The sequence below is a fragment of the Convolutriloba macropyga genome, chromosome 8, assembly GCF_964194025.1.
Source record: "Convolutriloba macropyga chromosome 8, txConMacr16.3, whole genome shotgun sequence".
Lineage (NCBI taxonomy): Eukaryota > Metazoa > Xenacoelomorpha > Acoela > Convolutidae > Convolutriloba > Convolutriloba macropyga.
Genome location: NC_134475.1, coordinates 33,510,937 through 33,524,664, shown reverse-complemented (window position 1 = coordinate 33,524,664; position 13,728 = coordinate 33,510,937). Strand labels below are relative to the sequence as shown.

Sequence of the window (13,728 nt, the reverse complement as noted above, 5' to 3'; positions counted from 1 at the left end):
TTTTTTGTCTAACTGTTGCTTATTTTCATTAATGAGTGGCCACATAATACATTATTGGTGTTCGACAAAGGTGCAATCGAACATATTTTAGGGGGGCAAAAGTATGGCTTTACTGCTTCCAAAGCATTTTCTGGCAAGTTTTAATTGATTTTCAGTTTGTTGTCTATTTGTTGTTCTTTTTTATATTAATTAAATAATAGAACATTTCAAATCAAAGCTTACTAGTGATAGGTCCTATTGGCTTCCTAATTAGCTCAAAATTAATTTATCTAGTTGATTGTTTGAAGTCTTATTGTCGTTTTGACTTTTAAAATATTTGATTTTTAAATAAAAATGGCTTATTGAAATTTGCCTCCATTTTTCTATTAAGTTGGTCAACTTGTAGCTTAGTGTCAGCAATCAAAGACTGCTCCTTCTTTCTGCTGTATTCAAATTTAGTCTTTATTGCGGTTTTATGCATTAAGTTATGGCGTTCTGGCTTTGGTACTACTAGATTTCACAAATTTTTTAATTTTTAGTTTTTGCCCATTTTACATCTTTTCTAGTTTTGTCAAATTATCACGTTATTGTCACTTCATATATCACTTTTTTGCGTTCAATGTAACGCACAATTAATAACATTGAATTATCCTAAAAGATATAGATTGTGGTTCTTTACCGCTTCGACAGCACTTTCTCAAAGAATTTAATTGAATTTTTATTTTTGTCTCTAACTGTCGTTTTTACTTTTCTTTTTAGTCGTATTTTATTTTCTGTACAATGACCTGTTTTGATTGCATTTTCCTGGAAGAGTAGATGAGCCGATGCTCTAAAATTAGAGGATAGATATTGGCTTCCATGACCTTGAAAACAATTTTTTTCCAAAATGAAAAAAAAAAAACATTTCAACTTAGCAGTTTAGAGATGACATGCTTTTTGTCAAGGGAAGGCGTCAAAAGGGATTGGTGTCACAAAACCTAATGTTTTGAAAGAATTCGTTATGATTTTACTGGCTTCGACACTGGTTTTTCACAAAAGTAAATTAATATTTGATTTTTGTCATTTTTGACGTTCTTTTTGTATACGTAAGACTTGTTCTGGATAATTGCAGCTCTAGAGGGCTTCCTTTGGAAGAATAAACGAACCTATTCAATTTTTTCATTTTGTAATTAATGGCTTTCAGGTCTTTGGAAATAAATTTCTTCCGATAAAAACAAGTATTACATAATCTTGCTTTCTTTTCTTTTGGTCTAATTATTACCTACTTTCATTAAAGAGAAGTCACATAATACATTTCAAGGGAAGGTGTCAAAAGGGATTGATGTCACAATATCTATAGTTTTAAGAGAATTCGTTATGAATTTACTGGCTTCCACACGGGTTTTTCACAAAAAAAAAAGAAAATGAATTTTTGATTTTTGTCATATTTGACGTTCTTTTTTTAGACGTAAGACATATTCTGGTTAATTGAAGGTCTCAAGAGCTTCCTTCGGAAAAATGGACGAACCTATTTTTTTTCGTTTTGTGATTATTGGCTTTTAAGTCTTTGGAAATAAATTTTTTTCGAAAAAAAACACAAGTGTTACATAATTTCGCATTTTTTTTCTTTTTTGTCTAACTGTTGCTTATTTTCATTAATGAGTGGCCACATAATACCTTATCGGTGTTCGACGAAGGTGCAATCGAACATATTTTGGGGGCCAAAGTATAGCTTTACTGCTTCCTAAGCTTTTTCTGACAAGTTTTAATTGATTTTCAGTTTGTTGTTTGTTTGTTGTTCATTTTGTAACTGCATAAAAAATTGAATACCAAGAGTTCTTCGAAGGTACAATCGAACATATTTTGGGGGCCAAAGTATAGCTTTACTGCTTCCAAAGCTTTTTCTGGCAAGTTTTAATTGATTTTCAGTTTGTTGTTTATTTGTTGTTCTTTTTGTAACAGCATAAAAAATTGAATACCAAGAGTTCTTAACTCATTTCTATAGAAGCATTGGTAATTGTAAACCTATGGGATATTTTAGTTGATTCCTAATGGTTTTCATTACTTTGAAATTAATTGTTTTTTTGAAAAAAAATTCCGCGAATTTTCTAACTTTAAAGTTTCTGTTCTTTTTTGTCTAATTGTTACCAAGCTTTATTATGAACTGGTGAATAACCATTTTTTTTGCTGGTGATTTACAAGTTATTTTGTTTATTTTCAGTTTTATCTGGCGCTATTTTGACTTTGTTATTAAGTATTGTTTTTTAAACCGGACATAAATTTTTTAATGTAATTAATGTTTGTTGTTGCTGTTTGATTTTGCCGTTCGTCTTCGCTCGCTTTCTTAATATCGACATATCTCATCAGTCTAATGCATCATTTTTTACTCCACTGAGTTATTTGCTTTGGAGGCTATCTTTTCGTTCATACACCAATTTTTTTTGAAAAATACTTGAATTTTTTGTGTTTTTCCATCTGTTCCTCATTTGGTAGACAATTATGCCAAAATTGTGGATGAGCGGGGTCGGAACTTTATGTGCGATGGCATATTACCGAGCCGCCTTGTGGAATTGAGTTTCTAGAGCAACTCCATCGCAGCTTATGTCGGGAATTAATTCAATTAATTGATTTATAAGGTAGATGCAGATAGAATCGCACCTTCGGGTCCTCAATCTGATCCAATGAACCCACCCAATCGGCTTGTCAATTATGGGAGGCATATTTTGGAACCCCTCTGATTTACTGTTGTTTATTCTCTAGCAGCAAATAATTGTCTAGTTTTCAGTGTCATCGCTTTAAGGTGCTCGTCAAGCAGCATTATAGCTGAGCCACAACTGATAATTAAAGAAATTCATTGAGCTAACCGGTCAAAGGCAAGAGCGAGTGCTTGGGATTGGTAACTGCTGCTGTCCGCTAGCTTAGCAATGCGCTGCAAACGCTTTATTTAAAATCGGGGATAAAAACTGCTCAACCGCTATGATCTTCCTGAGTATGTTATTATCTATAATTGTTATCTGCTATTATCTATAACCGTCTACCTTTAGTCTGATATCCAATTATTGCAACCCCATTACTAATCTGTGAGATGTGTTTTACCTTGCCATGACATATCAGTCTTGCACAGTACTTGTTTGTAAGCATCCGCAACTATTCGCCACATGATCTATTCGTGTTTTGACTTAAAAAGTTTCAAAGGAACAACAAATGAAATTAAGAAACTGCAAACAACTGAAAATGAACACTAGCTTATTTGATTGTACAAATTGCTAAATCAACTTAAGTAATATTTTATGATATGAAACGATATTATATTGCATATTCCATAAAGGCAATCAAAATAAATTTCCCATTTTTGTCATAGTGGAAAACTTAATAAATATTATAACTCATGAGTTTGTTTCACCGACATCATAATTTTTCATCGAATAACTGCTTTTCCTTTTGATGCTTCTTACGGTATTCTTTTTCAAGTTCATTTTGGCAACTGGAGTTGATTTGAATTGGCTAAAGCTTCCGGCACTCTGATTGGCTAATTCCATACTACCTTCCAATTGGTTGACGTCTATGAAAGCCACCTGCTGTTGGTCTGCTGCGGTTTGGGTTTGATAAGGCCAGTTACAAGTTGCGTTTATGTTCGGGTTCGAAAACAGTCGGCCCTGTTGGGCTAGAATTCCGTTCACATTTGACGAGTGGCTTCTAGGGAGTCTGCCCATAGTAAGAACAGGCTGGGAGTTGAAAGCTAGCTCTGTTGAGCCGAACATGACTGCTGTGGTATTGCCGTGGGTAGTGCCTGCAATTGGGTCTCGGGGAGGGACGGGTGGTGGGGCTACCACAGATACTGCTGCTGAAACAGTTTCTCATTATTTTGCAAGCTTAGGAAGCTTATGACTAATTACAAACTCATTATTAGATATCTAAAAATGAACTACTTTCTTTTTTAAAAATGTGCAAAATAGTTTGTAATTTTTTTTTGTTTCTTAAATATGAAAATTCTAACATAGATTCTGAGTTCAGATTCTGATTTTACAAAATGCTACAAGATACGTCTCGTAATTTGTAAAATCTTACAACATTTGATTAACATTAATTTACAAAATATTGCAAAAATAGCAATTTGTAAACGCCTTTGTGCGTGAGAGCTTAATACAGTATTTATAACCTTATGGTCGAGTACTGTGAGAATTCCCATTAAGCGATGATTTCAAACATAACGACTGAACATGACCGAGGAAAACTGGGAATGGTCATACATGGAATAGAGAGATTTAGCCCAAGATCAATACATTGATGGTGGAATTTTGAGAGAAGTTTGAAAAGTTATCAATCGCAGCTGCGACTTTTGATAATAGGTGAGGACAATTTTGGACAATCCATCAAAATAGTCGCAATATATATATCAGATGTTTGCATTTGAACGTGAATTCAATCAAGACAAATGAGAATAATTCCACCAGATTACAAACTAAAAACTCTTCGTTAGCTTTCTACAACACATTCATAAGGTTTCGCAAACATCCGCTGATTATGAGTGACAAATTATCATTGAGTAAAATTGAATCAAATCCCGGGTCGAGCTTTGGCGGTGAATTTTTGTAAGAAATGCGGAAGAAATAAGAAAATATTTTTTTCACCCCATTCACCGCATTTCTCACAAAAATTTACCCACAAACCTCGACCCGGGATGTCACAAAATCTGATGCTACAAACGGGAGCGAAAGCACAACTGTTATTTTTATTCCCAGCCATATCCTTGGAAGGTTACTTAGCAAACTGGACTTTTTCTGTGTCTACAGATGTCCAGCAAACATTCTTTATCCAACAAATGATATACCGAGTACAGATATCAGCGCATTTTGAGCGTAAAAATATGTCAAAAATAAGTTAAAAAGTTACAAAGATAAAAGGCTCAAGCTTATGGTTCAATGAGTTTAGCACAATTCTTTCGTAGATTCAGTTTTCTCGCGCCCATTCTAGCACATGTTTTCTAAGTATTTCACCTGGAGTTTTCAGGGACTATCAGTACACTTTCAACGCATTTGTTCAACCAATTTTAGCTCACAATTTTAAACAAGTCTGGATGACCGTCACTAGTTGACTGGGGTATGTTCTACCTGCAGTATAGCTGCGTTGACGCGTGTGACCAAGTTTCAAGTGATCCATTTCTACGCTCACTGAAAGGGAAAATAGACTACTGAACTCATTCTAAAAAAGGTGAACACAAAAATCTTCTCCCCTCATAATACATTTTGCCATACAGTCCAGGTTAACCTTTTTTAGATACCATACCAAACATGGTTCCATTCGAATCTAAGGAATGCTTTTTGTATGATGTTATTCAGGCTTCTAAGAATACCATATTTGACTCTCATTTTCATCCCAAGATTTTTGTTTTGAAATGGTAGTTTAAGTAGAGCAGCCCGTTTCCCTCTGGATTTTGCTGTCAATGATTCTATTTATCTTTTTGGACAGGAATGACTCTAAAATCTCATGAAGTTGAAGTGATGTAAATTGAACTAAGTGAGCTAATCGGTTGATTGCACCTTGTGATTTCCACACGTGAACAGGTGTCAGAAAGGTGTGAGCCACCTGTGATATCTCTGCAACCATACAAAATTAGTTAGGAACTGTGTCAAATTTAATTTTTACCAAAAGAATTAATTATTAAACTTAGCTTTTAAATGATATAAGCTGACAATAAATAATTGTCGTTCCGATTTTCTTTCATTAACTCCTAAATTTTGGCGTTTAGAGTTTTTTAATTGATGATTCAATGTCTAAAACGGGATTTTGACAATTAAAACGGATATATGAAATTTCTATAGATGGAGCTAATTTTGTATGATTTTACCTTTGGATTTGACGTGAACCGGGGTGTAAAATATTGGTTGCGTCATTTCAACCACTTCTAAATACAGCCATCCAAAATAATTTCAGTCATCTCAGAGTCAGATTTATCTCAGTTGAATTAGAATAAATAAAAGTTCCTTTCCATAGACTTACAGTTTTCATTTTGTTCTTATCAAACTTGTCAAAAAATCGTGTAACAATCATATTAATACTACGCTTCTCCACTGAATCAAATTAAAATCCAGAACAAGCGAGCTAAAATTTCTACTTCTTCAAATTGAACGGTTGAAAGTAATTTCAGGAGATATGTACGTGAATAGATAAACGTCTCCGCAGATTTTGCTCACTGCTGAAACAGAAATCAATTGCCAGATGTTTTTTGCTTAGTGTGACTGAAGCCCGTAGTGCATCTCAATGTACGGAAGGTGAATTAACTGACAACTGTTTTTTTCTGAAGTCATTGCTTTGAATCCTTCCTTTCAAGATCACTAGGAGGACCGTAAAAGCATCAATAGCAAAATCATTTACAGAAATAGAAGGTTTAAAAGAAATTAAATCATTCTATTTCCCAGCGACTCGGGCTTGAACCCATGTTCGTTATTTAAGAGTCGTAGGTTCTCCCACTTACGCTACCGATGCTTATTGTTTGCATTTATAACCCTATGCTAAAGCAATTGTTTTGTATAACGACTTTTTTGGCTGCGCTATGTTGCATGTTAAAGGAGCACTAAGACTTGTGCCGATATTGAGCTTCTACATGGTAGCATAGCACGCTCAAAACGCATGTACTACGTTAGGATGCACGGTTAAGGAGTGCTAACACATGCGAAGCTTAGTAGTGTAAACATGACAACATTGTGTTTGAGTTATAGTTATTATAAAGACGAGCAGATCCGCAAAAGTATCACGAGAAAATTATTAAGAAGAATGGATGATTTGAAAGAATTTAAGAATTCTGTTCTCCACGAATTCGCCTTCGAACCCATGCACCTCGTTTAACAGCCTTGAGTTTAACCGCTTACGCTATAAATGCGTTTTGCTTGCGTCTATTATCAAATGTACCAGCAATTTATTGCTCAACCAATTTTTGGATTTGCTGTTGCATGTTTAGAGAGCGCTCAGGCTTGTGCAGATATCGATATTCTTGATGGCAGAGTGCGTCTCAGAATGCATGTACTATGTTAAGTGGCATGTTTAAGGAGCGTTGAAACGAGCGCAGATTAGTAGCTTAATCATGGTGACATAACCATCAAATTAGAATTAGTATATAAATAAAATTTCTGTTTCTCTCACAATTGGACTCGAACCAATGCGCCTCGTTTCACAGCCGTATTTTTTACCGCTCACGCTATTGCTCCGTTTTGCTTCCGTCTATTATCCTATGTATCAGCAATTTTTTGTTCAAGGACATTTTTGACCTTGCAATGTCAAATGTTTAAAAAAGCAAAGAGTTGCACAAATAACGAGCTTCTGCGTGCTGCCATAGCGCCTCTCAAAACCCAAGTACTATGTTAGGCTGCATGTTTAGGGAGCATTTAAATGTGCGAAGATTAAGATTTTAAACATGATGACATAGCATTCGTGTCAGAAGTAAAATAAAGGTTTTAGACTGACACTGCCTGTGATACTTTTATTAGCCGCAGCAAATATTCTGTATTTTTTATCTTTAGGTAATTGAGAGTTTAGTTTTGACATTTTTTGTTTTTTTGTTGTTTTTGCTCCAAATCCCAATTTAATTGTAAAAGTATTTGTTTAGCGAGTTGGATTTGTTTGTTTGAGGGTTTTAAGATTATGATAATTTTCATTTTGAAACATTATCGTAAAAAAAGTGCTAACGCTCAGACAAAAGTACTGCTTGCTCACAAAAGCTTTGGTTTGTGCTCTATTTTAGAATCGGTATCATTTGTAGTCAGATAATTTTTATCATTATGCTTTCTTTTCCCTTGTCCTTGTATTGTCAATTGTCCCTTTTATCATTGTATTGTCAATTGCTCCTTGTGCGATGGAAGAAAAAAAACAAATTATAAGAACGGCTATACCGGCGTCCATTACGTCGCCTAACGCACACTTTGAGAAAATTTTGACTTCTGTGGACATATAAGATTTTTTTCGTCATGTTTAAGCACGTCTGGTCTAAAACTTGAATTCTTAATAAATAAGACGGTGAATTGTAGAAAAGATTTACAAAATTGTGTTACAATTTGCGGCCGTTAACGTAAGTAATGCAATGTTGACAAACGGTTACTGAAGGACTTTAACCCAAAAAATTTAAAATTTTATATGAATTTGTCACTTAAGGGTTCATCAGTAATTTGTAGTAGTGAAAAAACAATTAACAAAACGTACTACGCCAAACTGATTACTAACGGAGAAATAGATTTCCTTCGAATAATTTCACGTGTGAATGAGTGTAGCGGTAAACTGCGGAATATAATGACAAAATTCCGTCACAACTGTCTACAATTTACAAAATTTAGGTATTGTGGATAAATGTGGCGGATATATCCACATTAGAGCGAATTTGAATTAGATTTGCCTGCTGATAGTAACGTCTACGCTTATAAAGGTAGTATTAAAACATGGGCGCTGATAATGCTCACAAATTTGCGTAAATTCACTCGACCATATTGTTTATTTAGTAACGTGATGTTATCAATCTAATAGGGAAATAAATGTATGCATCGAAAAAACCGAATCTTTGGCATGTCAAGTAATCAGAAACAGAAAACGCAATAAGAAAATCGAGTTTCATGTCTAGTAAGAAGGGAACCATTTTTTTCGTAAAGAAGATTGCGTATAATACATAATGCCATTTTCTATGTTGTAAGGGCAAGTTCGAGTTTAGAGTTTCCTCGAACATGATTTGACGCACGACATTGGGATTAATTCGGTGCATTTTGTTTAGTTTGTGCACGATTGAAGGTTAAAATTTCATAAAATTACACCTGAAAAACCTGAAAGATTACCTTCCGATAAAATTATAAATTGTAAGAAATTATAGAAAAGCTTTCACTTTGTAAACAGTGTAGACAAAAAAATTTTGTCAATTCGCAATACCGATACCGAAATTTCAAGATAGAAGAAAAATTGACTGTTCATGAGGTTTAATAGCGTTGCTTAAACAGCAAACTATTTCAATAACCAATAGCTCAACTCATTTCGTTTCTCAAGAAAAATGCATAAAAACATTGGGATCTTGATCTTTTTCAATTTTAGATTGCAAAACGCGATTAATTTTGTTTGTGGTTTTTGGGGCAACCAACCAATAATTGCATCTATACAAATTTGTCTCATTTCGAAAATTGATCTTTTAAATGCACAAACTCCAAAACATTTTGACTGTGACATATTGCAGAACTTAAGATCGGCTAACCTCAAGGAGAAAAACAATGAAAATAAAAAATTGTGTAATTTTGAAAAAAGTTAAAAAATTGCGACAAAAAATTCGTGTAAAATATATTATATCAGTTTAAAAATATCTTCAACACTGAATATTGAAACAACTTAGAGCTTACAAAATTAAATATGCTTAAACCTAACGAAAAACGAACTTACCAATTTATAACGAGTTAAAAATAAGAATTCAGAAAATGAAAGTGAATAAAGCTTGAGTTGTAGATTTGTTGATTATTGATATTCAGTTCATCATCTAGTATTGGTTGATAAATAGAAATTTGTGAATGGTTTCAAGTGATGTAAATTTCCGTCTGTAAATTCTAAATGGCACCAACCAATACGCCCTAATATGGCCTGACATAAAGTATGTTGATATTTTCGCAAAAAAACATGTAAATATTTTGTTGATTTTTTGGATTGAGAATACAACCATTTTATGGTAATTTCTTACTCGAATTGAATCTCAAAAAACTAATTGTTCTTTATCAGAAAGCCTAAAGGTCTCGAAATTCTTTTGATGTAAAACAACATCAATCTCTAGCTTTCCATAACTCGTGCTCGTGTTGTGCGACGCTAACTTATATACTCAACGGTTATGGACTCAACCAAAACATTGAACTGCCAACAGAGTTGAGAACATGGTGCTGCTGTCAGTTTTGCTGGGTTAGATTGGGAGAGTTTTTTGATATAAGATCTAAGGTCTCCTTCCTAACAAGTTTATGTCAAAATTTGACCGAACTTTAAATATCAAAATTTGAAGATCAAACCCCAAAATTGTGCTATCTAACAACAAATTGAAGTATACGGCATGCAGTGGGCAAGCGGAAGACTACCCCACCTGCATTAACAGATTCGTACCTTTTGCTCAAACGAACAACTTGTTGGAAACCTCGAGGCTAACAAAAAATTAATCGCAACGTCAGGAACAGTCGCACATGATTCCAATGAAGAACAGAGAAAAGAAAAATTGAATCAAAGACACGCTATAGCAGCAACTGTTCTGAAGACTCTAGATTGTATTTTTTTACATATCAAACCTGGGGCCTAGCTGCTAATTGTTGCAATAAAGACAAAGCTGTATGCAGTATTTGCAAAGCAGAAGATCATTTAGCTAGCGCATGTAAACAAAAAAAGGGTCCTCAAAAGACCGAACTTCTAGTTTTAGCGTAGATGGTGTCTTGGAAGTTTCCAAAACTCGCTTAGTAGTAGGCTAATTTAGTTATGACCAAAATAAAAAAGCTAGAAAGTGTTGGAAACATTGCCGGCATTTGGACAGCATGTGTGATAAACAAGATGGGGGAAAACAAAAATAGAACGAATAATAGATCTAGATATTGAGTTGAGAGATAAAAAAGTGCACTACATAAACACACTTTCTTACAAACAGACTTTTTTCTAAATAAACGTTCTTACAAAAACCTGAGTACGACACAAACTTAATTTCAGTGTCTAGTTTGTTTCAAATGCAACACACAAATTTTTAGTCAGTGCTTAAAAACAGAAGCGAAGCCAACTTCAGGTTTAGAAGAAACAAAATGTATTCGAAAAAAACCTTGATTTCAAAAGACTTGAACACAAGTTTAGGCAAAAGCTGAGAAAAGGTCTTCTCTGACTTATCGTATCAATTAATCAATCCCGTAAAGGAGGAATTAGATGTGTAAGCAGTCTCATTGGTGGTTTCAGCGGATATTCATAGAAAAGTATTTGAACTTTGCAAGTTTTTGGAGAATGATTTGCTTGAAAGGACAGACCAAAAGTTTTGTGAACTGACGATGAACACAGAGTGCAATAGAAGTAAGAGTGCAAAAATCTCTGAATACTCAGCAAATCAGCTTGAAAACTGAATTTAGACACAGCGTAACAGTAGACACAGCGTAACAGGCTTGAAACCTAGTTGACAATTAAAAACAAAATCAAAAATCGATGCCAAAGCCAAAACTGCTAATTCATTGAATATTCAAATAACACTAAAGAGTATTTTCTGCAAAATATGAAATAGGGTTTAAAAACAGTAAAACAGGACTTAAAATTCAAACTGAGGATATAGAAGAGTTTTTTATTCTTAATCTAAGACGGAATTAATAGAGTATCTCAGAATAACAGAAACTCAACTGATTTAAGGTTAGTAATAGAGTAAACTGAAACAGAAGGTACTCAAGAAAACTAAAATAGCATTTATACCGAACTTGAACAAGAGTAAGAACAAGCAAAACCATGTTCAAGATAGTAAACAAAAACAATTAGTAGTGTAAAATCTAATCTTAAAGTCTCATTAAAACAAAGCCTTAGAAAATAATGATTTCTTTCAAAAGTAAAGCTAAAGCGCCCTCAAAGCTCAGATGAGAGGCATATTAGGTCAAATTTTAATTGCTGCAGGGGATGAAAAGACCAAGAAATTTTGGTTAGAAAACAGAATACGAATAAAAGAAAAGCTTAGGAAAAATATATTCGAAGAAAAAAATTAAAACATTCCGATAGTTCTCGAAACAACAAAAACTCCGCAACGGCATGGCAAAAACTACTCACATCTTGTGAAAAAACTCAAAAAGAGATAATTTTATTCAAAATGGAACGTTTGAGGATGCAAATGCTTTGAAACAAAAAAATGAATGTTTTGAGGCAATGACAACAGAAATCGACGGTTTTAAAGAAAGCCAAACTTGATATCGAACCAAAAATCCACAAAGTTAATTTTTTCCCGTGATGTTGGGAGTACACAATCAAAAAACATCCGAGGGGTAAATCAACCTGTTTGTAGATCAAAATATAGGAAAAATTTTGAATTAATTAAAAGGAAGGCAGTATTCTGAAACGTTTATTCCAACGATTAAACACGAAATGTATAAAAATCTTTAGCTTAAGCAGCCAGCCAGAACGTTGTCGAAAAGCAACGGAATTTAAAAGCCGCTTACTTGCAAATAGAAAAAAAACAAAAGAAAATTAAAGTGAGCAACCAAAAGGCTCCGAAAAAATAGAAAATGTGCAAATTGAGTTTTTTTACTTAAAAATGACTTGAGCAAATTTGCACCGACTTGAGCAAGCTGCAAAAAAATGATCTGATGATCTGGCAGAAGAAAGTATGACCACAGTCTGTTCCTAAAAACGCATGCAATTAGAAATTGTTTTTTGAATTTCTGTTTGACGATTCATTGATAACCAAAACTAATGAAACGCAAGTTAACGGAGTAGAAATATGTAGAAATAAAAATTAAAAAGGATGACAGGAGAAATATGGAATATGAATTTTACAGTTAAAAGAAAAACAACTTTAGATCAAGAAACGTACTCGAAACTTTTTTTTTTAGAAAAAAAAAACAGTTCAAGATGCAATGCTGTAAACGTATTAAAACACCAGCCTAAATTAACTTGAAACTAGAAGCAGCACATTAACACTCAGTAAAAGTCGATGCACATGGGTTTAGATGTCTAGTAGGTTCTGTTCGTCAGTTTATGTTGCTAAACAAGTACTTAAATGCTGGCAAAAGCATGCAAAGATACTTACAGCCGATTGAACCTCTTAGATTTTCGGCAATCAACAAGCAGCAGCATATTCTTTGTCGAAAAAGGCAAACCGAATTGGAGACGTCAAAAAAAGATGATCAACAACAAGATACTCCTATGTTCTGAAGCTGAGTACCAAGAATTAGCAACGCTGTTTAAGACGCAATCTTCTTTTGAGGCTGGCTTACAGAAAAAGGGTACGAACCGTTTGGGCCCAAAATTGTCAGAGAAAATACCCAGAGCTGGCTGAAGCCTGCAACTATTCGGTGATTCACATGCGACCCAAGTCTTTTGGCACAAAGTTTCACTTCATCGGAGAAAGTGTTGACAACTGAATTAAGCTGATCTACACACCAATATATGTGATGGAAACTGACAAAAGCACGATCACAATTCATTTAGTGGCAAATATCCGAGTGGGCGTATTGGAACGCAGAAACAACTTAGCCAAAAAACTTAGAAGAATTTATCTTAGAGCTCATAAGCTAAAAATTTGTTAAAATTTAATATATTTTCAGTTTATAACAAAAATTGCAACAAAATGAAGGTAAATCAAGCTTGAGCTGTATATTTAAGAAATGTTGATATATATCTTTCTATGTTGGCTGATCAACGGAACTTAATAAACCATTTCAAGTGAAGTAAACTTTTGCGAGTGAACATGGAATTGCACCACCTGATACGCCCTAAAATTGCCCGACTTGGGATCTTTTACCTGTTTCTCTAATGAAATCTGTAAATATTATATTCAATTTTTGCACTAAAAAACAACAAGTTTTTGCTGTATTCTCATACATGGATCTCCCGAAATTATTTCATCTTAATATAAAAATCTTATTATCTTTTATTTCTTTGAGCTAGAGCAATTTCAATCTTCAACGTGCCATAATCTCATATTGCGTCATCGGGGTTGTTGCAATACCCGGTCCTTATATGCTGCTAAGATAGACAGAACATAAAAATATCAAATTTTCAAGCGCTGATGCAGAAAATGTTGAAATTTGCTTAAAAAAACTGATGGGAAGT

The 13,728-nt window shown here is 33.9% G+C and overlaps 1 protein-coding gene across 18 annotated transcripts in view; it reads right to left on the bottom strand.

The window, feature by feature from the left end:
* Positions 1-3,145: 3,145 nt before the first annotated feature.
* Positions 3,146-13,728, bottom strand: part of LOC142344696 (cell adhesion molecule DSCAM-like) — a 117,733-nt gene continuing 107,150 nt past the window's right edge. For 12 of the 18 annotated variants that reach the window (XM_075396542.1, XM_075396541.1, XM_075396554.1 and 9 more), the window contains 3 exons: positions 5,807-5,863; positions 5,499-5,555; positions 3,146-3,802 (listed from right to left, as the gene is read on the bottom strand). In XM_075396542.1, the coding sequence (XP_075252657.1) occupies positions 3,345-3,802; positions 5,499-5,555; positions 5,807-5,863 (572 nt within the window). In that variant the 3' untranslated portion in view covers positions 3,146-3,344. Of the gene's footprint in view, positions 3,803-5,069; positions 5,130-5,498; positions 5,556-5,806; positions 5,864-13,728 lie in introns of all 18 variants that reach the window. The other 6 variants (XM_075396553.1, XM_075396558.1, XM_075396557.1 and 3 more) reach the window with 4 other exon arrangements.